Source organism: Ammospiza nelsoni, chromosome 3, assembly GCF_027579445.1.
Source record: "Ammospiza nelsoni isolate bAmmNel1 chromosome 3, bAmmNel1.pri, whole genome shotgun sequence".
NCBI classification, from domain to species: domain Eukaryota; kingdom Metazoa; phylum Chordata; class Aves; order Passeriformes; family Passerellidae; genus Ammospiza; species Ammospiza nelsoni.
The window spans coordinates 38201694-38225636 of NC_080635.1; the positions used below are offsets into that span (position 1 = coordinate 38201694).

Here is a 23943-nt window from a genome sequence, read left to right on the forward strand (position 1 = left end):
TCTGAAAGTAAATTTGGTAACTGTTTTCCCTTTCATTTATGACTGTTGTCACCCAGGCTGGAGAAACTCTCTCTAGGCTTCACATTAAAAGGCAGTTTTATTTCACAGCATGACTTGAAGCAGTACATAATACTGAAGTCATTTTCTTTCTTTCTAATGGTATTTTTTTCTAGCTTTCAAGACACTTTATAATGTGTAACCTCACTGAAAACACATACTGCAATAAATATTGTAAATCATGCATAGATATCTCAGAGCTTCTAATGGAATTGAGTTAAAATATACTTTCTTATCCTATTAAAATAAAAGAACTTGCATCATTTTTTCAATATAGAGGCAAAAACCGTTTCCTCAGCCAAGTTTATTTTGCATGAACGAATTGCCATTCCTGTCTTTTGAAATGGATGAGGTTTTTTTCATAAATCAAGTATGTGTTTTCATTTACTGTATATTACAATTTATGCCCAATGTAATGAAATTTTTCTTAAGGGATATTTAAAAATAAATAAAAGAGGTAGATAAAAGCCTGAATAAAACCATGTCAAGTCTTCTGAATCCTCCCAACTGTTCTCTTCAGATGGAGCTGAGCAATTTGGAAGCCATCCCTAATGGCATTGCGACTGTGTGAGACAGGTGCAAGAGTGAGGCTGTCTTTTAAGAGATTCAGAATGAAAAGAGACAAAAGCCAAAGAGAGAAGTGGAAAAGAAAGAATAAAAATTGTTGTAAAATAATAATTTTCAGCCACCCAGAGTTGAGCTTTCTTATTTCTGTAAGTGCCATGGTATCTTAAACAGGGCCCAAGAATATCTGCTGGAGCAGCCTCCCCAGGGTGTATCTGGATTTGGGAAAATTTAACATATCATCAAAGAAAAGAGACTTTTAAAATTTAGAATTATCCTGTTTGTAATTTTTTTTGGTTTTTGTTTTTTGTTTTCCTGATATCCATGTTATTAAAAGCAACGAAGACACTTGATGAGCAATGGCAGAATCAGACCTGCAGATGCCCTGTGACCATCCTTAGGGATGTTCCATCAGTAATTCCAAATTTTGAGTCAGCTCAGCAGTAAATTTATTTAATGCTGATGTTGTGCACCAAGTCACTGCAAGCAGTGTGAGAACAATAAGGAGAGGTGGATGACACAAACTCCTTATGTGAATGGCAGCCCCAGCAGCTCACATTCAGCATCCCTGTTACCATCAGACCACTTCCATAGGAGAAATCATTGCCCAAGAGTACATTGCCCTGTGCATAAGATAGGGAGAAGATCAAAATATCCCTGATTTCTCTCTAGAATCCTGGCATGGCTAGGGTTGGCATAAACAACAGAATAACTCATTGATGTTTAAGATCTTCCCTCCCTCTCAAAAAACACTGGTTCATTAGGAAAAAACATTAGGCTTACAATTTAGAGTGCTGACTTAATATAACTAATGAAGAAAGATTTCCTGATTCTGTGGAAACCCTGGGAAAAATTGTTCCAAGAGCTTATTTTCTCTGGCCTAGTCTTCTCAAGGCAGCATTAACATCAGTGCCCAGTGGTGGCAATTTAGATGTCAGAATTGAGGCATTTTCCATTATTTATGCAGAAAGAAGCACACGTACTGAATACGTATAATTTCCTGTAAATGCTACTTCTGTCAGCCAAATGCAGGGAAATTAAGCTATTTTTGTACTTACACATTCATTAGCAGGAACCCGACAATAAATGGTTGTTTCAGGTTTGTTAGTTTGACCAAGGAGTCACACATTACAGTGGTAACTTTTTTATGCACAGTATTCAATAGAAGCATTTTTAACACATAGTGTTTGTCATGTGTAAACTAGAATATATATTGAAAGCATTTGTATCCTCCCAGAACACATGTAATTTTGGAGAGACAAATACCTGTTACCCAGTCTCAAGAATTCAATCACATTTTTAATATCTTCCCAGCCTGTAAATGAGATCACACTTTTTCACATACACTTCTGTGGCTGTTTATTTCGCAGTTTACCTTTAAAGAACAAATTGATTTTTGTAATCTCTTTGCCATATTACCCCAGTAGTGTAACCATCAGAGGGGAGAAGCTGACTCAGCAGCAGTAAGGACTACATAATTTCAGAGGTGCTACTTGTCCCTTTTTCTTTCAGTCAGCCTTGATCAGATGCAGTGAACAGTGCTCTTTCCTTTCTCTGTTACTGAGGGAAGATGCAAGTAATTAATTCCAGGAAAAAAATGTGACTTCAAATGAGCAGTGGTGAAAGGTTATGCACTGTGAAATGGAGCTTTACAATGATATATTAAAAAAAAAAAAAAAAAAAACAAAAAAAAACAAAAAAACCCCACAGATATAAAAGGTAAACTGCTTTTTTATTCTATATTATTGTAAAATAAGTTTATATTAATCAAAAAGAAAATACCTTATTAAAATAGCTTAAATGGAGATAGGAACTAAGAACTCAAAGCAAATTACTGTGTTACAGATATTTCTCTTCCTAGGAAATATGAAAGTATCAAATTCCAAACACTGTACTATCATCTGGTAGGAAGACCACTAACACCATATATGACCTGGTATTTATCAGTCTTAATAAAGTCCCTGAAAGACTCTCAGAAGACTCTTGTGCCAAACTGTGATGTACCACACAGCCAATGCTGACAAACCACCCAAATCACAAGCCTTTCATGGTTCCAGAGAAACAAAATTCAGTAAATGTCCATTTCTTTGTTAGGTTTAAGATGAAAAGAAATAGATGTAAGCAAGATCCTTAATTTGATAAATAACAGAAGAGCAGTTCTGTGGCAGACACAGTTAACAAAACCTGTGACGTCAAAAGGCTCTTCTGGAGCACAGAGGGCAGGAACAGCAATGGGACAATACACACCAGGTGTGCCTTAAGTGATAGAAACTAAATCTCATCTCAGCTGTAAGACCTAGATCTGATTATAACTCCTCATGCCTGAAAAGATCTGACATAATGATGCGAACGCTTGCAAAGTATAGAGGGCAATGATAAACTCCTTTGGTGCTTGTGCTGGATGATATACTGAAAACTCAGAATTAACTAGCAAGGACACAAGAAGAAGAATGACCAAGTAGTGATGAGTCCCCACACCAGAAATGGGTTCACCAGAGCACCTGTGCCTGAATAGGGGAACCCCAAAGTCTATTTGTCACACCTCAATCCAGACTCTTACTCTGGTTGAATTCTGAATTATGACAGATACCAAATCAAAGGTTCCTGTCTTTTTTTACCAGGAGTCACACAGAGTCAGACAGATTGGAAAAGTGTGGGTTTGTGTATAGCTTGGTGCATATCAGTTCTCAGAATCTAGCCTTCCATTCACAGATACACATTTTTCTTTCCACTATAGAACTAACACTGTCTATGTTAACATTGTTACAGCTCCGGAAGAAGGACTGCAAATGTGACTGCTCCAATCAGACCTTTTTGTGGGAGTTTTTGTTTGTTTCTTTATTTTGAGTTTTCTGTTCCTTTGTTGATTGGTTCGTTGTTGAGTTTTTTTGGTTTGTTATTGTGGGGTTGTTTTGGTTTTGTTGTTGTTGTTTTTGTTGTTATTTGCTTGTTTTTCTTTTCTGGAAAGAGGAATGCACTAATTTTCTGAAAGGCTACTAAAGTTTTCAAGCTATATGAAAAAGCTTCCTGGTAGGCCTGTAGGTGGCCTACACAAGACTCCCCCACACCAATCTTTACAGATATCTTTTGTGCTTGATTAATTAGAAAAACTAGGGAGATGCAATATTTTTACAGTGACATTTTCTTATCATTAAATTAACTGGCATACATCTCCCATAAAGCATTAGGTCATGAAATTTTTGTAAAGTGCCAGGTAAGTGCCAACAGGTAAAATGACAAATGTAATATTTAGATGGTGTCTGTGGTAAAAAAAAACACCAGTAATCTGTTTAATTTCATAGAAATATTGCATCATAAATCTAATCTGAGCATCACATATTAAAATAATGCTATGCAAATAGCCATGACTGCTAAATATGGTTTTAGAATAAGACTACTTAATGGAAAAAGTAATATTTTAAATGTCAGCCCACACACCATGAAAAAAGAAAGCTCAATTTAATCAGGCTGGTCATTTGTATCTTAGGTAGTCAAAGGATTAGCATGTAGAGTAAGTGAAGGCTGCATGAGGCTTTGTACAGGTTTTACACAGGTATTCACTTTCATCTCAATAAAAGATTTAGTGTAACAAATGTTGGCTTACAGAGTGCTTTGGTGCTTATGGCACAAAAGAGCTTCTGTGCTTCTGAGCACAAAAGAAACTTGCTGTGTTGCCATGTAAAGGTCAGGCACAGTTTTCCAAGACTGGGGGGAAAAAAGAGAACTAAAAAAAGAAGTGGCTTTGCTGACAGATCTGTAGTATAGTGGTACAGACAAGTGTTTTTAATAGTTTGTTTATGTCAACTTTATTTCTCTCAATTTATAGAGAAATTAGTCAACTCTTAACTATAGCACCAGTAGAGAGAATATCTATTGGTAATCACTGGTACAGCCCTGTGGGATTGGAAAGACAGAGGGTTTGGGGTAATATTCTAACCTGAACTTTTTTTAACCTTTTCAGCAGACTTTGCCCATTGTAGACTGCAATGCATCGAAGAAAGCAGGGCTAATACAGCTCACTTGCTCTGAGAGACACACTTTTGCCTGGCCTTAACACAGAGTGGTCTCTATACAGTAAGAAATAAGTCTTAGTACATATTTGAAGCCACTCCAACTGGAATTGTTTTCTGTCTCCTTGGAAAGTGGAGCAGAAAAGAAGGTGCGGCAGACACCACATGCAAAATCTGCACCTACTCTTTATAACCACAGGACTGAGATAGATGCTGTGTGTTTGTAAAACAAACTGACTTGCATAGCACATTCATGACATTAGGAGTGCCCATACTGCAAACACTGCACTTTGGAAGCCCACAGGAGTGCCAGCCCAAACTGCAGGAACAGCATTCTCACTGTTCCTAACTACTGTGCTGTTGCTGTGCTCTGCTTCAATTCAAGAGGAAAAGAATGATAACAGATTCTCTCTGCTTTGTGGAGAAAGTAACAAGAATCTCAAGTGCAAATTATTTTCACAGCCAAGCATTATTTTAAAACTAAAACAGAATAAAATTATTTTAACTTTCCAGAAGATATCTGCCTTTCCTCTTTTGTACTTTTATGCTGAAGTATCTTATCAAATCCTCAAAAAGCTGGGATTTTTTGAATCAACCTTGAAAACTGAAACAGCTTCCGCTACAAGTTTCCAGCCACTTTCTTTTCATATGTGCTGTAAAATATGCTAACAGAAAGAAGAAGCAGCTATAATCTGCTCATTCAATTGAATTTATCAGCCTGTATATATTTATTGTGTCATTGAACCCATATTTGCCAAAAGAATGTAGACCCATGTACATTCCAGGCAATCAGAAGTTATCTATAGGTGTACACTACTGAAACTTCTTGTAATAGCATTTCCACCATGGAGTTATGAGGAATTCCTGGGAGACGATGCAGGGTTGATGTTTTTTGGTTTTTTTTTAAGTCCCCCAAACCAAGAACAGTATAGATTCTGTAAAAGCTGAAAAGTTTGGAAATGTATTTAGGTTTATTTAATACAAGGAATGCAATGATCCCAAATCAAACAGCACAGATGTGAAAGTCATCATTTCCAAAAGTGGACATGCTGAAGGAAGCCTCTGAGTCTAGCAAAGGACTCATATTGTGTGATGTCAATGGAATCTGTAAGATTCAGACTCATCTAGTGACAGCAGCAATGCCTTTCAGCAGCACTGACTTCATGTATACCAGCTGAATACAATATTGTCTGTGTTTTCATCCATTGGAAATGTATATTAATAGTGTCTTCTCTTGTGTCTTGATTTATATAGGATTCAAGCCTAGGCTAATCACCAATATCTGAATACAAATTTTGAGAGAAAAAGAATCTCCTTAGATGTGCTCATCTGGAACACCACAAAATGCAGCACTTTGAAGCCTCTAAAATAAATCAGAGATAGTTGGTTAATTCAGGAATAGCACACAAAGCTTGAAGGGCATTGTAGTAGTGGCTTTTTGAATTAGATGTGTATAAGTATGGTATGGTTTATTCTTTTCAAGGAGAATATAAAACCTGGGGTTTTAATTGCTATTTTTTTACAGTGCTATTACATGTAAAGGCATTGAAGCACCGTGCTACATTGAGAACATAAAGCTGAAACTTTAAACCACAGCAAAAGACAAATTTAAACACTTGGACATGGGCTGAATATGAAAGTTCCTTATAACCAAGCTACATGGTATGGATCAGTCCTCTTCAAGACCTAAGCCTCTCCCACAACAAACCTGGTTGACTAATCTGATTTAGGAGAGAGGAAGAGCTCTCATTAAACAGTAACACAACCAGTGAAATTTAGCAGCACTCAGATAGAAGAAAAAAACCCTTCAGACCTTTACACAACTGCATATTCAACTCACTCCCCAACACTCTCATTTTAGGGTGTAAACCAAACTTGAGAGATCTCTTACTAGTTTTCTGTCCAAGAACAATAATTTTTCCTTGACTTTACATGCTGCAACAGAGTTGGAAGGATTAATATTCTCAACTACACATCTATTCAAAAACTTCTGGCTTCAGCCCATAACGATCACAACATAGATCTGAATTCAGGTGTTTCTGAGGCCTTAACAACAGCTCCAAGGTTTGAATAAACATCTGTCATCCCATCCTTTTAGCACATATGCAGTTGCATAGATTGTACATACAATCAGGTTAATCATCAGTCCTTTAAATAAAGAGTTAAGTGTGTCTTTCAAGGACTGGAGCTCTAGTCTGCACCATGTCTTTGTATATGCACCAAATAATAGAAACAAGTGAGTGAAATTTTCAACATCCTTTGAACTACTCTTCTCAGCTATAAACAGCAAGGAAAAAAAAAATAAGACTACATATATACATAGCCATATGTATGCAAATAGAAAAGACTAAATATGTCATCTCCATATACCCCAAAACCTTGAAACAAATCCAAAAAATCTTACCCTTGCCAACGTCAGGGTTCCTTGTTTACATACACTGCAGCGGACTCTCAGTTTTCCAGGCTTCACAGCTTGGCAGAAATTTTTGCAAAAAACATAAAAACTGTTGTAACTTGCTGCACCTGTCAAGAGGAAAAACAAACAAACAGGAAAAAACCACTTTTGATGTAGACTGAAAATCAGGAGCAAACTGTCATGAAAGCTTTCTGTTTATAAGTGATAACATAAATTTCATTTCTGAAGAGAGCTTTGTGATCATCTTTTCTTGCCTGGTCTAGTTCCTAACACCTTCCAGTAACTCCTGCTTGTCAATCAATAAGTACAGGTGAACTACACTACAACTCCTTGAAAATGCATCCAGAGCTTATCACTGATCAGCACCAAGTGTGCCATGGTTTGGGCCTGGCAAAGCCAGAGCCCCCATGAGTACACCTTCTCCCTGATGTCTGCTGCGAGATGTGACCAGGAATAAGCAAAGCAGGCTCCAGCTTAAACATAATGAAAAGTTTATTAACTAAACTACACAAATAATTACTAAACTACACACAAAAGGAAAAAGAAAACACAAGGAAAATGAAAACCTCACAAAAACACTCTCCTCCTCCTCCCCCCTAAATTCCCAATACAATACGTCTTCCAAAATCACCAATTCTGGGTCCAGCACCACCCTTTAGATTGCTCAAACTTTCAGTTCCTCAAGAGGAGAGGGAGTCCTTCCATGTGTCGTGGTGGCCTTTTCCATCCTTGTTCCGGTGCTCTCACCACCGAACAAGAATCAGGGCTGCTTCCAGGGTTGTCTTTTTAAGGATGCTTTGTCCAGTTCCAGAAAAGCACAGTATCTCACCTTTGGGACATCTGTCCCCCCCATATTTTATATACCCCCTGGGGCTGAGGGGTACCCACACTGAATCTTCTCTGGCACTGGGACATTTCTCCCCCTGGACTCAGTCTCTGTATCTCACGGAAACATGGCTCTGTCCATGGCTACACAAAAGAGTCCAGCATAAAATGCCACTCCCTCTTCTCCATTTTTCCAACATCTCTCACTCTCTCCCTCTCTGGTCCAGACCTTCATCACTCGTCTAGGAAGGGTTAATGTTCTGTGAAGTTTTCATTGTCCCAGAAGGGTTAAAAACTCCTCCAGGTGGCTGGACTCCTGGCTGCACACCCCCCCCCATCTCCTCAGCCGGGCTGCCTGCTGCCAGCACATGTTTACTGAATTTCAAGGTAACGGCACACAAACACAGGCTGCACTCTCTCTCTCTGTCTGTCTCCAAGGGGTGGCGGGGGGGGAACAGGCTGCCCATTGCTTCCCGGCATTTCTTTACTTCTTCCTTCCACCCTTGGGGGGGCCAGGCCTACCTCTCCTGGGCCGGGCCGCATGGCTTTTCCCCTCCCCCCGCCCAGCCAGCAACTGGGCCGGGGGAGAGACCCAACTCCTTCCTGCCGGAAATCCAAAGAGAGCTCTGAAGGAAAAGAACCCTGCTTTTAACTCCTTGGGTTTGTGGTCTCAAGAGGCGGATCCAATGCCCCACTGGTCAAACCAGGTGCCCATCTTAAAATCCAAACACCCATTGGTGACCACAGCAAAAACAACATATCCCAGATGTCCCATTTCCGGTCGAACCGCAACAAAGTGAAATCTTTGGCAAGTGATGTATGAGATTAATTACCCCAACCCTCCATAATTTGCATCTCACTTCTACTCTAAAATCGTCTAGCTGCAATTTTTATGAGGTCAAATTGCATGAAAATTTCTTTAGATGAAGTTTAAAAGATGAGTTTTACTGATATCACAACAAGAAAACAATTTAGCAAATTTACTTCTACTCATGGAAGACTGGAAGCCAGTTCTTTATTCTTTCTGGCAGCCTTATAACCTAGCAAAGTTTGCAAACTGCTGCCAAGATATTAGGCCAAGTAAATTTTCAAGGAAAATGAAATTAAACGCATTCTGTTCTGTGAAACTATGGAACAGAATGTGATATGCAGAGAATTGTCAAAGCGCAGGGCAATGCTAATGAATTTGATTTCACAGGCAATGCTGATCACTGTTTGAATGAAACACTTTTTAGAACAGTTATGGATATTCCTTACAAAATGTTGGAATATCTCTGGCATGGTTTTAATCTAGACTGGACATCTCCAAGGTCAGAGACTCAAGGTTATCATCAGAAATTGAAATGAGACCAGAATAAAGTTTCAAACAAAAATTTCTCAATTTTAAGAGGAGATTTCACCCACTAACAGTAGGGAACTTCAGAATCAGTAGCAAACCCTTTGAGATGAAAATTTTTTTACTGTCGTTCTCCCTGTTCTCTTATTTCTCCCTGCATTCATCAGAAATATATACTTTACGTACATGTGAACCCTAGCACATCACCACATTAAATATGACCTGGAATAATATTTTTAAACATGCCTGACTTCCTTTATTTTTACATGTCCTTTATACAGTAAAGGGTCAGAACCTGTGTTCTGCCAATGCAAAATGTCAATCAACTACATTTTATACCTATTCATGGCTGTCCTGATTTAAATGTGCTTGAATATGATATAAATGTAACTCAAATATGATTTCAGTATCTAAGACTCAACCTCAGAGAACTCTGTCATACAAAAAATCCTTTTTTTTCTAAGAAAAAGTATGCAGATGTCTACAAAGAAGATGCACACCGTTGAAAAAGATATTTTAACACTTCAATTTTTCAGAAACATTAGCTTCATAAGAGTATATCAGTGATGTATCCAAAACTAATTTTGGTCAACTGATCTATCAAGTGTTTTCACTATGCTTCCTTGGAAAGTATTAACCACCATGGCAGGACATAAAGTACTACAGAATTTAAATGGAATTCAGTTTTTGTGGAAAATGACACACACCCATATATTCACACACGTACACACTTTTCATATGAATAACTCAAAAGGCTGAGAGCACACTTCTAAAATCAGTCTAAAACACAGTTCTGGAATGAAAATAGTTAAAGGAAAAAGGTTTATGCTGAGCTATTTAATATATGATTCAATGTTGTGAAACTTAATATGACAAAGTTTTGGACAACTGGACATCCATTAATTTGTACTTTGCTGGAGGCTCTCATTACTGGAACTGAGAGCATGTCTGGATTAGACTTGATTTGAGCTAAAATCCACATCATTTCACATCAAAAAAACTAAACTGTGGTATTGCATATGAGAAGGAGTACATTTGCAAGTGACTTAATTTTACTTTTGGCAGTTCCTCTATGCAGGATCAGCAGATCAATCAATAAGAGTAAAAGGCCAGTGCCTTTAGCACAATTCAAAGGGAATGCTCCATGACTAAAGAAAGCAGGAATGTTATTGCTAGTAGAGGTCCACAATTATCAAGCTGATTTCAGCCACTTATTCCTGACTTGGTCTCAACAGCAGGAAGTGAGACCAGAGCCTGTTATCTATTCTGTTATCACCAGTCCTCTCCTGTTGTTCCAGTTTCCTATGTGAGCTGTCTAATGGGACTACTGAAACTGCTGCTTCTGTTCACACTCATCTTGAGTAATTCTGTGATGCCAGTGCTCACTGTCCCGTTCATTCCTACACTCCAAACTGATTCCTGGTGTGACTCTAATGAAATCCTTCCAGTTAAGCAGAACCATCTTATTAAGTACATGAGCCCTTACAGCATAAAACAATTTGTTAATTGGCTGATGCCTTTCCTGATCCAGTCCTCCATTCCCTGCTGTCTTGTGTCCCTGTCTCATTTTTCCCAAGGATTAAAATTTATTTCAAGGATTAAAACACTTGAGGCAGGAAGCATGCTCTCTGTCTGCTTTGTGTTCTAAGCTCATTCCATCTGGACTGAAAGATAAAATTATTTTATTGATAATAGTCTGCAAAATATTCATGGGATAGTATGGCATAAATCAGCATGACTGAATACTGCAGTAAAAAACAGTAGTCATAGGAGAGGCCTAAAATGAGACATATTGCTGATTTACTATAGAGGATAAATCTTATGCATTAGCTTGATATTTGCTGTGTGCAAAAATAGACCACATTAGCTCAATATTCATTTTTCTTAGCACTTTCAATTTTGTTTTCAGTTTTCATGAATATAAAAAGTCCCCCCAAACACATTTGAAACACAAGAAACAAATTTATAATATAATGGGTTGGAGCAGTTAAGCAGCACAGATCTATTCAGAGACAGAATAACTTTAGAAATATCTGCAATAGCAAGGAAACTGGAAAGGCACAATGTGATAAGAGGAATGTACTGATTTTAGAAAGAATGTGTTAAGTGGAGATTTTCAGAAACACATTGACCATTTTATGCAGATGTGCTGATCACATTCTCACAAAGTGCAGTTACATCATTAGGTGCAGGTCCTGAGCAGCATCAGCAGGCAAAACAAAGACTTAATTAAAAATGCAAATGCTGTAAGTCTGCTTACAGTACAACATTGAGGGCCAGCATTAAGCTCTTTACTGACTATATTCCCATGGCCCTTGCCTGAGACTGCATCTCCTTGGACCCCTTTTCAAAGAGAAACTGAAAGACATAGGAACAAGAAAAACTGTCTTATGCACTAGCTTTGGCACATCAATATTAATAAAGAATGTAATTATGACACAGTGCCAATAATCACTAAAATTGCTGCAGAACCAACCACATAAGTAAATGTCTCAGGCACACAAGTTTTGGGTGTACCCCTTTAATGAGAATTGAGAAAACAAACTCTATTTTGCAGTTTTCACTCCCAAATATCATATAAAGCCACTTATTACATGCTAGTTTTAGGAAAATGCTTGATGTTTTTCTCTATAGAGTTAATGAAATTAAATTGCCTTTACAGGCAAAAAAAAAAAAAAGTTAGGATGATATGAATACAAGAGGCCTCTCAGTTATGATCTGTGTCAGGACCTGTCCTTTCACCCCAATGAGACACACTCTCTTTTCTACCTCTTCAAAGATAATTTCCACACAAATGTCACATCACCAAAAAAAAAGGTCTTAAAACTGTTTTCCCCTTTAGTATGTTACATAAAAAGAAAAAGTAGCTTTCTCTGATGTGTATCCCAATGTTTTTATACTATCTCCCCATTTAGTCTTTTAAACTCCTTAGGACCTAAATTACCTCCTCATTTCTGTGTTGTTAATGATGACCATGCACTGGGAGCTTTGTACAGGTTAGTGATAGCACAGACCAATTATTTCGATATGCATGACTAGTTAATGAGAAAACATTAGTCATAATGACTATAGACTTGATCCTGAAATCTCTAATCAGTCAAAACACCCATTATCATCTCTATGACTGTTTAAGAGAATAAAATCTAAATAGGGATATTAGCAGCTGAAAACCTGCTGTTCTCATTTGAACTGCATTTTCATACAGATTATACTGATTACTGAGTCTTTCCTATAATCACCCATTTAAAACAGGACACAGCTACAGGAAATCTTTCAACAGATTGAAAACTACATAAAGTTAGCATTGTTTCGGACTCCATTATATTTACATTTAGCCTAGTTGCAATTTGTAAAATATAGACTGACTGTCAGAGACCTCAGACTATTTTAGCAATTTGCACCTACATAATGAAAAATACACAGTTAGAAAAGAAAGAAAATAAGTATTCCTCCAACTGTGTTCACTTTAAGGACTTTGTTTGATTCAACACAGTAGGAGGAAAAATGTCTGAAATACAAACCCAGAAGGCTCAAACTAGTGAAAATTTCCACATAAAGCTAAGTTAAAAAAAATGTAGGTTTTGTTTCTGGACCCAAAGAAAGAGAAGTTACTTACAAGATCTCATTCATTTTGCAAAAATAAATGTTATGTTTTGTCTATAACTTTTGTCCTTTAACTACTTTTCGTGGTCTGCAAAGACATCACAGAACACGTAGCTTTCCTCTCCAGACCCGTGTATGTGGATGCACGCATTTATAAACTTTTCTACCTGTTCTAGATTATTAGGAAGATTAATAGGTAACTTTTCTACCTATTTTTTATGATGACTTTCTAATTTTTAACATGAAAATGGTATTTATTTAACAGCTGGATTCATCTAACCTGTTTATGATATATTATAATGAGAAAAATTGACACTTTTATGGTTTGATTCACTTAATCCTAAAGTAGATATAAAAACATACAAACATGTCAGATAAATTGTGTCTAAAAGGGTCTGTTTCTCTCTTTTGTGGGGATTTAGAACAACAAGGTGTGGTAGAAGTATCTACCTTGCAAACTTCTAAAATTATGGAAGATGAACCCCACATGGTGATGCCATGCAAAACAACTCATGACTAAGAGCTGAAGAATGATAACAATATGAAATAGAATAAATCAGAAAAAAAACCCCAATAAACCAACCACAACTCTTTCTTGATACTCAAATAGGACTTGCAGAATGTCTATGCATCTCAGGTAATTAAAGTATATGGAATACACAGCTACTCAGAAAAAAATAAATGGACTTGTCACTGTTACAAGGACTAAAAATTTAAGAAGAGTTGAAATTTGGCTGAAGAGGGTATAATGTCTAAGAGGTGCAGTATCAGAAGTTACTTGACAAAGACAATAGGGCACACTTATTTTTTAATGCCTTTTTGGTGAAAAATTTTGTGTGAGAAAACCAACCAGGAGAAATTTATGAATTCAAAAAATGCAAAAAGCACAGCATTTGATCTATCTGGAATTACTGAAATTTAGGACATTAGTATATTAGGCTTTCTCTTCCAATCATTATCATGAAAGAATCATCTGCTTCACTTTTCTGAGCCCCAGTACCATTTACCTCCACTTTCTTTTATATTTCACCCAAATCCCTCATTATCTTTTTACCCATCTTACTTCTGTAATTACCTTTTCCCTGTCTCATTCCCTTTCTTGACCTCTATATAAGGTCACTTTTCTCTTACCTCTCAAAATATATCTTCCTCTCCTTCAGCTTGCTCTCTGATTTTCAGACAAAGGAGCAAAATTCAACATTATTGCTCATATTAACAATAAAGAGTGAAGGATTCAAAAAGAGGAAAAAATAAAAACCACCAAAAAACAATTGTGATGATTCTACCAGACAGCAAAACTTGGAATTAAAAAAACCAAAACAAAACAACACACCAGAAATTTCATGAAACTGCTGAAAGCTGGGCAAACAATACATGGGAGAAAAACAGTGCTACAACAAAGTGTTCAAGACTTAAGAGTGTCAAAAGGTCTCCCATAAAATGTACTTCTTGTGCATGAGGAAAACGCTATGCAGCAATCATAATATTCCCACAAATCTCCACTTGAGCTGCTTTTCACATCCTTGAGGGGACCGAGTGTGACCTGTGGTGATGAGAGCTGGCTAGGCCTGGTTTATTTGCAGCTGAAGGCAGCAACTTCCCAGTTCAAGCCCAAGCACATGAAGGGAAGTGAATATGCTCCAGAAGTCTGCCTGGGTTGCACAGATCATGCAGTGCCGGCTTCAGTATGAGCAGCAGACCCAGTTGATCACAGACTCAGCAAATAAACTAAGAAATGTTTAAAAATCAAACCAGTGGTCACCAAGAAAGTGCATAAGAACAAGGCTGGTTCCACATCAGGCCAGAAAAACAAGAATATACAAGATATACATCCAGACACAGCATACTTAGAAACACAGCCCAATGATGCAAAAAGGAAAGGACCTGAGCCTAAATGTAACTCCTGAGCCAGTGGGCTCACTGAGGATGAGTGAGGTGAAAACCTCTGACAAGGCTTCCAGCAGCTCTTTCTCACACAGCCCTTTTAATAAAAGTCTGACCCAATTTACAAAACTGCACATTTCACAACTGGCCTTTGACACAACTAGCTAAACGCCCATGCAGTGAGGGAGGCTGAAGAAGTCAAAATAATGGCTATTCCTACTGACTTGCTTCTCTGTATTTGCTCCCTAATTTCTTCCTGTGTCCCAAAAACCCCAGCTCTACTCAACTACAATTACAACTCAATTATTTACAACTACGAAAGGCTGGAAACCAGCAGCAACATTCTTGCTGTTAGCTGTGTTACAGTCTGCCACCCCAATACATGACATTCAGGAAAAGTTTGTTTTTCAGAGCACCCAAGGATCACATAATGAGGTAGCAAGGCTTATATGGAAGGCAATTGATTTATTCAAGGTACTAAAACTTTATCCTTGGGTGTGGTCAAGGCCTTCTTGGATGGGGCTTTGACCAACTTTGCTGGAAGGTATCACTGCTCATGGAAGGGGATTGGAACTAGATGATTTCTACGGATCTTTCCAACCCACATAATTCTATGATTCTGTGATAAAAAAACCCTTTCTCAGCAATTTTAAAATATAAATTATATTGTTACTGGATGAAATGCAAAATTCTCTTTTGTTCAAGTACATAGTTAAAATACTGGAAGTAAATTTCAGGAATGAATGATCAGTTTTCACAGTTCAGTCCCCCAAAAAATTGTTCCTGGACTTGAGTATTCACCATCAGAAAAACAGAAATGAACAGTGAAGTGACAAAGTTTGCTAGTGATACAATTTTTTTCAGGGTAGCAAAAATTAAGGTCAACCAGATAACCCACATTTTTTCTGGCCAACCAGAAAAAACACTCAGCAGGATGCTGAGTGACAGTAAAATGAAAAATTAAATTCCTTGTAGATAAATGTGAGGTGATATATATAGGAAAAAAAATTTTAGCCAAAAAGTGATAGTTTTGTCTAGTTATTATCACACAAAAACAGGAACTTGGGGGTATAATAGCTAGTTGTATGAAAATGTCAGCTCAATGCTCAGTAGCAATCAAAAAATAAATTGAGTGCTAGGAATTATTGAGAGGAATTGAGAAGGAAACCCAAAAAAAAAAAAAAAACCAACAAAAAAAAAATAAATAAAACATCCCGGAAAACAATGCTGTACAAAAAATCCATTATGAGCTCCATTTTCAGTAGCATGTTCAATTCTATCTTGCTTTGCATTCATAAATTCCACAGATACATCTCTCACAGGGCTGTCCATTAACATACTAAATAACTTGTTAGTGGTTTTATTCTTGACATTTCAGTGTGTCACAAAACATCGCACAATTAACAGTGTACCACAGAAACTGCCATTTCAAATGACCTGTGATACTTTTTTTCATCTTCAATGTCCTGCATGTCAGGCTCCACACTCTGAAGGTTCCACAGAACTAAAATTTTAATGACAATTTATTTAGAAACAAAGGAGAGAAGGAAAATGGCTCAGGAAAGATGTATCTATAACTTAGTTGATACAATGTTTTTCAATGAAGACAGAAAATATTACCAGCACTTTTAAAACTGAACTATTTAGCTTCTGAAATGTGCTATTTAATGATATAAGTAACTTATTTCAATAAAAGTAATATTATGAGGAAGTTCCTTAGCTGCTTTTACATTAGAAAAGATATATATTGGCAATCATTCTCTTAAAGGCTTGTCCAGAGAAATGGAAAAGATTGAGTGAAAATGGCACTTTACCATGCTCTCTCATCTCAACATAATTGCACGTTTTCATCACTTTTATATAATGCAATTCCAGAACTATTCTGTAAAGAATAGGAATGATTTTAAGAAAAAGGTCAGCTTAGAATTTCACATACTCTGTTTGCACAGACTCTAAACTGTAATGTTGGATATGCAGCAACACTCTTTTGCATTTAGAAGACAGTTTTGAAAATACAAACCTAAGTCAAGAGGTTTCTTTATCTCTTTAAACCATTGACCAAAAGGGTTTGGGAAGAAGGGATACAGTTTCTCCAGGCTATTAAAATCAGCCTAGGTACTTAAGCAATGAGCAGTAAACACCAGCTTTTTAAAGCAATTTGGATGTGACACATGCTATGAGCTAACTTCCTTCTGTAGAGGAAGAAAAACATGGAATGAAGTTTTTCAGGAAGAGAGAGAAAGACAGACAAAGGAAGGACAGAGTGCACTTTAAGCTCAGAGTTTAAACCTCAAAGCACCTCTAGCTCTGCATTAACTAACAGAATTCCCCCTCCACAGATTAGCTGAACGGCAGCAAGATTCATCACATTAAAGTTAAATGTGCAGAAAATGGAATCATAGTAATCCTCACTGACATGTTTACACGTACAGTCTGCTGAGCATCTACCTCTGTTATTTGATAAGAAGCATTGAAATAATAGCCTCAGACTTTGAAACAGTGATACCAACTAATCTTCTCCTTGCAACTCTTACAGATGCCTCAACACATCTAAAAATTTCTCACAGAAAGGTGGTGGTACCGATGGTCTAGTGATCCCCCCCGCTATGCCAAGATGCATAATTCTACGGAGGAAAGCTTTAAGCTTCAGCTCATGACCTTTTCCCACTTCACTTTGGAGAGACCTTTTGGGGTAGCTGCAGCCAGATAAACCTGTTGGCTTGATCATCTTCATAAACAACAGGAAAATTATTATCCAGAAGGAATCAAATGGCTTCCCTATCAGAATGAATTAAGCTAATATTGAAGTTTCTAAGTAGATATGTGCCACTTTAACTCTTAATTACCCCTTTCTCCTTTAATGCAAAGCTATGATAAAGTGAGAATGCAGTAATTTGTTGGCCCTGTGAGCCTTCTCAGTAAGAGATATTATCAATATACATAGGGTTCATTCACCAACATGCTGTTTCATCAGTTATTATACATGTGTTATCTATTATATGTTTATACATATTATTATATGTATATATAATATACATACATATATATATACACATATATAATATATATACATATATATATATATTATATGTTTTATACTGTATGTGCAGTGTCTTCAAATGTGACATCAGTATGAAATGTTCATTGCACTTTAGAGACTAGCTCGCATAGCAATTCTTTGCTGGATTAATTTTAACCAAGTCCTGCTATCATTCTTCAACCTGTCAGTTTAGGAAACCACCCTCTGCCCCACGTTAGCTTTCCTACCACATGACCTGTACAGCCTCCACTCCTCACCACCCTGTCTATGAACAGCACAGAGCTTTAGCAGCTGCTTGTTACCCTACTCCCAATTAGTGTGACTCCAAACCAGAGGCTGCCAGCTGAACTCTCAGTTATTCCCTGGGGTGCCACGCCAATCAATTAAACAAATTGATTTTGTAGAATGGTTTTGTTGAAGTTAAACAGAAATGCTTAAAGACTGTTTTGTACATTCAACTTGAGATGTACTTCATACCTCTTAATCTCTATAAAAGCCTGTTCCCCTCCTGCCATCTCACATAAACCTAAGAAAGCTGGTTTGTTTTTCTTTCTATACAATGCTTTTCACAGTTTGACAGTTATGTGTTGGAGGGGTTCTTCTTTCTAGCGTTGAATTCCCAACTCACACTATAAAGTAGAAAACATTCCTGCAGATTCTAAAGAGAAAAGATTTCATCCCAATGCTCCCTACCTCCTTCATCAGTAAGCATTTGATCTCTGGTTGATTCTCTTGAAGAATTATGATAATCTCGAAAACAATAAAGGTATTATATCTACATCTCCAGTACCTAATGCAGATTCCTGTTCTACTACATATCTGTGCCAGAGGTAATCAACCTTACAGTTCTGCCCTATTTATAGTATATTTATAAGCCATTTAGCCAGAGAAGGAGACTCCAGAGGGGGCTACAGGAGAATAGGGATAGCAAAATGAAATATGAAAGAGACTCTGCAGAAAAGAGAATGCTAGATGTTTTTAGATATGGCAATGTTTCATGAAGATGTTTTATTTATCTACATATTACTGGTCAAAAAAAGATCTTTGTGCCTGGATAGCAGACACAAAATGTGTTTGTTCACATTTACACTGCTAGATTTAGTATACCTGAAAAATTTCTATTACAGATTAGAACGAAAATGTTGAGGACTGATAACATTTCTGTTTGAAACAGATTTTTTTACTTTTCTATCCTAAATACTTCACAATGGTTAGAGTTATAAAGAAGACATGGCTCAAGATGAGTCAAATATTAGCTTAGCCACAGCCCTTGTTACATTCCCGCATTATGCTTTTAATAAGGGAAAAATTACTGTGAACAATGCTGTGGGCTGTAGAAACCAGGATATATAGCTATTCATCACATTTTGGATATCAAAGAATTAAAATACAATATCCATGATCACTAATCTGCACAAAATCAGAAATTTTGATCTTTCACAGCTGAAGATAGTGAAGATTTTGCTATTTATTTAATTTTTTATTAGAATAAACACAACATTCTTTTGAAGAGAACTAAAATTTGCTGGGGAAAGGTCCCTGATAATGTTAATCATGATCTTTACCGGGTCATATCTCCACCATAGACTTCATTTAAAACATTACTGATGTTTGATTCAGCTACCCCCAAAATAATTAGTGGAGGTTAATTATTAGGGAAGAGTTGCTGCAGAAAAAATTTCAGTTACCAAGTGATATACCTTTAAATGATAAACCAACTGTTGCCAGTATTGAGTTTCTTTCCAGTAATATATGCTGAATATTTATTCTGTAACAAAACTAAAGAGCAAACTGTGGTGAACAAAAGGATGAGCTGTGTTTCCTGCTACTTTAGTTGCTCAAGTGAACTTCTGATCTTTTTCACAATTTTGGTTAAACCACCTTCATAGCAAAAAGGCCATAAGATAATGTCAGCCAGCACTGAAAGCCAGAAGCTTATAATAAAACCAGGGGCTTATAATAAAATCCCTGACAAGTTTTGCAGTGTAGCAGGAAGCTGAACATCAATGAAAACAGTGTATGATGAACAGGCTCAACTTGGAGCACAATGTCCTACTGTTCCCTCACCCTGCACCCAAAGACCCCATCTCCATATCCATATGTTTCTTTTTCTCTATTCCTGTCTTTTGACAAATAAATGTCAAGACCCACAGAACTGACTGTTGCACCAGCAGGGCATCATGGAAGCTTGGAAAGCAGCTCATGGTGCTTAGCAAACATGGTGGCTTTCAAGGACACCTCACACACACAAAAAAAACCCCAAAAAAACCAAAAACCACCAAACCAAAACCAGACAATGTGTCTTCCCCTGCCAAATACAATGATCGTTTTCTTTCATCGAAGTTCAAATTTAGTCCCCCTGAAATCATTTGTATTTATAAGGAGAAAGGAGGGTATGTTTTGCAAAGCTATTTTTACCTTCTACTATTAACAGAATTTCTTAATCTCTTCCATGTAATCACTTTCTGTAGATCAAGCCTTTTTAAGAGGTCTGTTCTCCCAATGTCCTTGTTGTGTGCACAGTGCTCCAATGACATTAATGAATGCTGAGCACATGATTTGAGCACAGACTGATTCCTGTCATTTCGAGAGCTAAGAGCTTGTAACAGAAACCATGTGGTGCATGGTAAGGCACTGGAACAAGTTGCCCAGAAAAGTTGTGGATGCCTCAACCTTGGCAGGCTCGATGAGGCTTTGAGCAACTTGGTCTAGTGAAAGGTGACAATGGCAGAGGGATTGGAACAAACCATTCTATGATTTATGATTTTTACTTTGCCTTATAATTGGACTCTTCCTGTCAAAAAGAATCACCCTAAAACTCTATTATCAATGTTTTTATACATAAGGGATTATTCCTAAGTGTTACTTTCCTATTTTTCTTAGTATCATCAGTAATAAAGTAATGTCAACAATTATTCTGGAAAACATACATAGTTTTTTTCTGGAAAAAATGCAGCTGTGTTTAATCATTACAGAACAATTTTCACCTTCAAATGTCACCTCCAGCTGAGGGTATAAAGATGCAAGTGATGCACCTGCAAAAAAAAGTCCATCCATGTTGTGTCTCTTAACCAATCAAAATACATTCTATGAACAGAACTCTGTTCCACCTCACTCCTTGACACAGGGGAGTCAGCAAATGCCACTGTTCAATTAACATGGAAGGGCCTTTAAAAACAATAAAGTAATTAGACACGTTCATGAGAGACAATTATGTCATGTAAAGATAAGCATTCCCGGAAGAGCTTTAGCCTCTACTAGAAAAGAGCATTTTTTACAATTTTCCTCTCAAATTAATTTCACAGACATGCAAGGTGTGATGGGAAAATGGCACCATTCTCATCAGCCTTAAAAGCATATGATATGAATGAGGTCTCCAGCATGGCACTGGCTGCAATAAATTATCAAGTGTGCGTTCTGTTTTCTGAAATGGGCTCAATTTATCATTTTATTGAAAAGGTTCCATTATGCTAATGTCTTATAAAATCACTTTCTGCTGTTGCTAGAAGGTGAAGAGGGGATATCAATTTTTATATATAGAATTTGGAAGTATTGCTGCAGTGAATTGTCAAGGGTTAATAACCCTAAAAGAAGATAAAATATACATAAGAGCAAACTGCCAAGGACTTTGTAATGACAAATTTTCATAACCCTGCTGGAAGTAGAATAGTTTTCTTAAGCTTAACCCTCTTAAAAGAAATGTTGAAATCATTAGAAATAGTTAATTTCTGGGTTGAAAACTCTCTTCTCTAATCAAGCCTTGAATTGACACTGGAGACTGTTTTATTCCAATGAAGGTCAGAATAGAAAATACCATTACCAATCTTGTCAACTTGCCCAGATAACAAATATGAAGGATAATCAGACAGGGGTACATGGGTGATTATTTGAAAATGGGAATACTCCTTCTCTAAATGAAACTTTCTGTAATAAGAACATATTTTCTTTTGAATTATTGTATTCAAAATAGGAAAGTATTAAAAGAAGACAACTAGATTTAGATAGGCAATATATTTGACCCCACATAATAGTAATTCTGTGGTTTTGTGGTTTGTATCCAAAAAACTTCTTTTTTGCTGTGCATCAAAGAGAGTACTGTTTCAGTAACATTATCCTACTTTTAACAGGAAGCATTTTCCTAGGGGAAAATGAGTAGGTTCCTCAGCATAATCCAAGAAAGCACAGCATCAAGAGGGATAATTTAATATATACTGACACTAACAAGCTGCCCAGGGAAGGAATTGAGTCACCATTCCTGGAGGTATTTAAAGTTCAGATGTGGCACTTAGGAACATAGTTCAGTGGTGGACTTGGTAGTGATGTGTTAACCTTTGGACTCAATGACCTTAAGGTCTCTTCCAACCTAAACAATTCCATGACTCCAGGACTGCAATATATTTTAGCAGTCAAAAACAAGTGGAGCTAGAGCACTCTAACCACCATCTCATTGGATCATCAATAAAAACCCTTCTGGATCTTGCAGATTCAAACATGGATCACAGGTCAACAACTTCTGTCATACATTTATCAAACAGCTTGGGAACTTAAAATTTTTGAAAAACTCTCATTCAATATGTAGGAAATATTTACTGCAATTGAGTTAAAATTCAATCCAATGTCTCTTTACACTATGAAAATGATATTGCCATACTCTTCTATTAATGCAAAAGGATTTTTATACCTGAGATGCACGTACTTAAAAGATGCTACTTCTGAAAAACACGTTCTAACACTGTGACAATCTAGTCAGGACAATGTGCAAACATTTTGCATCAAGTATGTGAGCAGTGAGACTACCTAATCAAAAAAGAGGTGTGTAGTTACACACATCTTTGTCTTAGGAGGCATCCACATCACAAAATCTTGTAAAACAAAACAAAACAAACCAAAACATGCATGAGGGACTGCAAATGGGTAGAACATCTCGTAGGTATGGAACACACATGAAAGGTAGCTAGCAAAACAAAAACAATGGAAGCAGTGAGGAGAACAAAGGACATTCAGGACTAGGACAAGAAGTATAAAACTTATCAAATAAGAAAGGAAAAATGGAGAGGAAAGAAGACAAGTGCTTTAGTTCCAGCTTCTCTTTTAAAAGAGCTCTCAGGCCAAATGAACTCAATACTTGTGACTACAACACATCACTGCAATGAACATGGCATCAGGTTATGGCACTGTACATTGACAGCAAATTTAAAATAAAAAGCCTAACACTGAAAGTCTAACAGTTTAATGCATATAATGAAGGCACAGTGATAGCAATTAACCATGGGCCAGACCTAACCACTAGCACAGAGAGACCTGTGCAGGAATTCAATGCAGAAATTTTGTAAAAATTTGTTTTGAACTTTAAAACAGAACTGTGCCTACAGTAAATTTACAGTATGCAATGAAGACAAATGCAGCCTTGCTTCCCAGAAACTACTTGTTAAAATCAGGACTAGTGTATACTGAGCTGGTATCTGTTCTGCATTTCTTAAAAAGGTAAGTTAATACCTTCCCTTTTCTGAGATTGATCCTCAAATTAGTATTGCATTTAATATTAAAAGTTTGTAAAATAATATATTATAAAAATCTGAATCAAATATAGGGTAAATCACAATGAGCTGCCTGATGCATTTTCATTTAAATTAAAAGTAGCTTAATCCTAATACAAAAGTAAACTGTCAGGGCACCAAATCCCAAAATAAATAGTAACCTAACTAGTTACTTGAATATGTCTACTGAAAAAATACATTGGTTGCATATTAAGTAATTTACTACTTTTTCTTGTCCAACAATATGAATCTTATTCAAATGGATGTCTGTGGAAGAGGACTATCATAAGAATCATGTAACCACCAAGAAATGCTGTATTAATATTTCAAGAAATTTAAGAAAGGTCAGTAAAAGCACTCTGGTAATTTGTTTTTCAAACAAAATGTTGGTAACTCTAGGAAAAAAGGCCTAATTACTAAATGTAAATTGCATAGAATACTGATTTTCCTTGTTCAAGCTACTGATTCACAATACCATGGACCTAAGGTATATTTAATTAATTAATTAATGTTATAATTAAGCCACAAATTATTTGCACCTGTGCCAAAGGAAAAAAATCTTTATGCTCATTAGTTTCCTTTATCTTTATGCTCATTAGTTTCCTTTGAAAAAAAATGAAGTTAAATGACACGGGGAATTTTAGGAATCCTTTATTACCTCTTTTAAGGGA

At 36.7% G+C, this 23943-nt stretch overlaps 1 protein-coding gene across 1 annotated transcript in view; it reads right to left on the minus strand.

The window, feature by feature from the left end:
• Positions 1-23943, minus strand: part of PRKN (parkin RBR E3 ubiquitin protein ligase) — a 675844-nt gene that overhangs the window by 433250 nt on the left and 218651 nt on the right. The window contains 1 exon segment of the mRNA XM_059469512.1: positions 7036-7154. Within this exon segment, the coding sequence (XP_059325495.1) occupies positions 7036-7154 (119 nt within the window).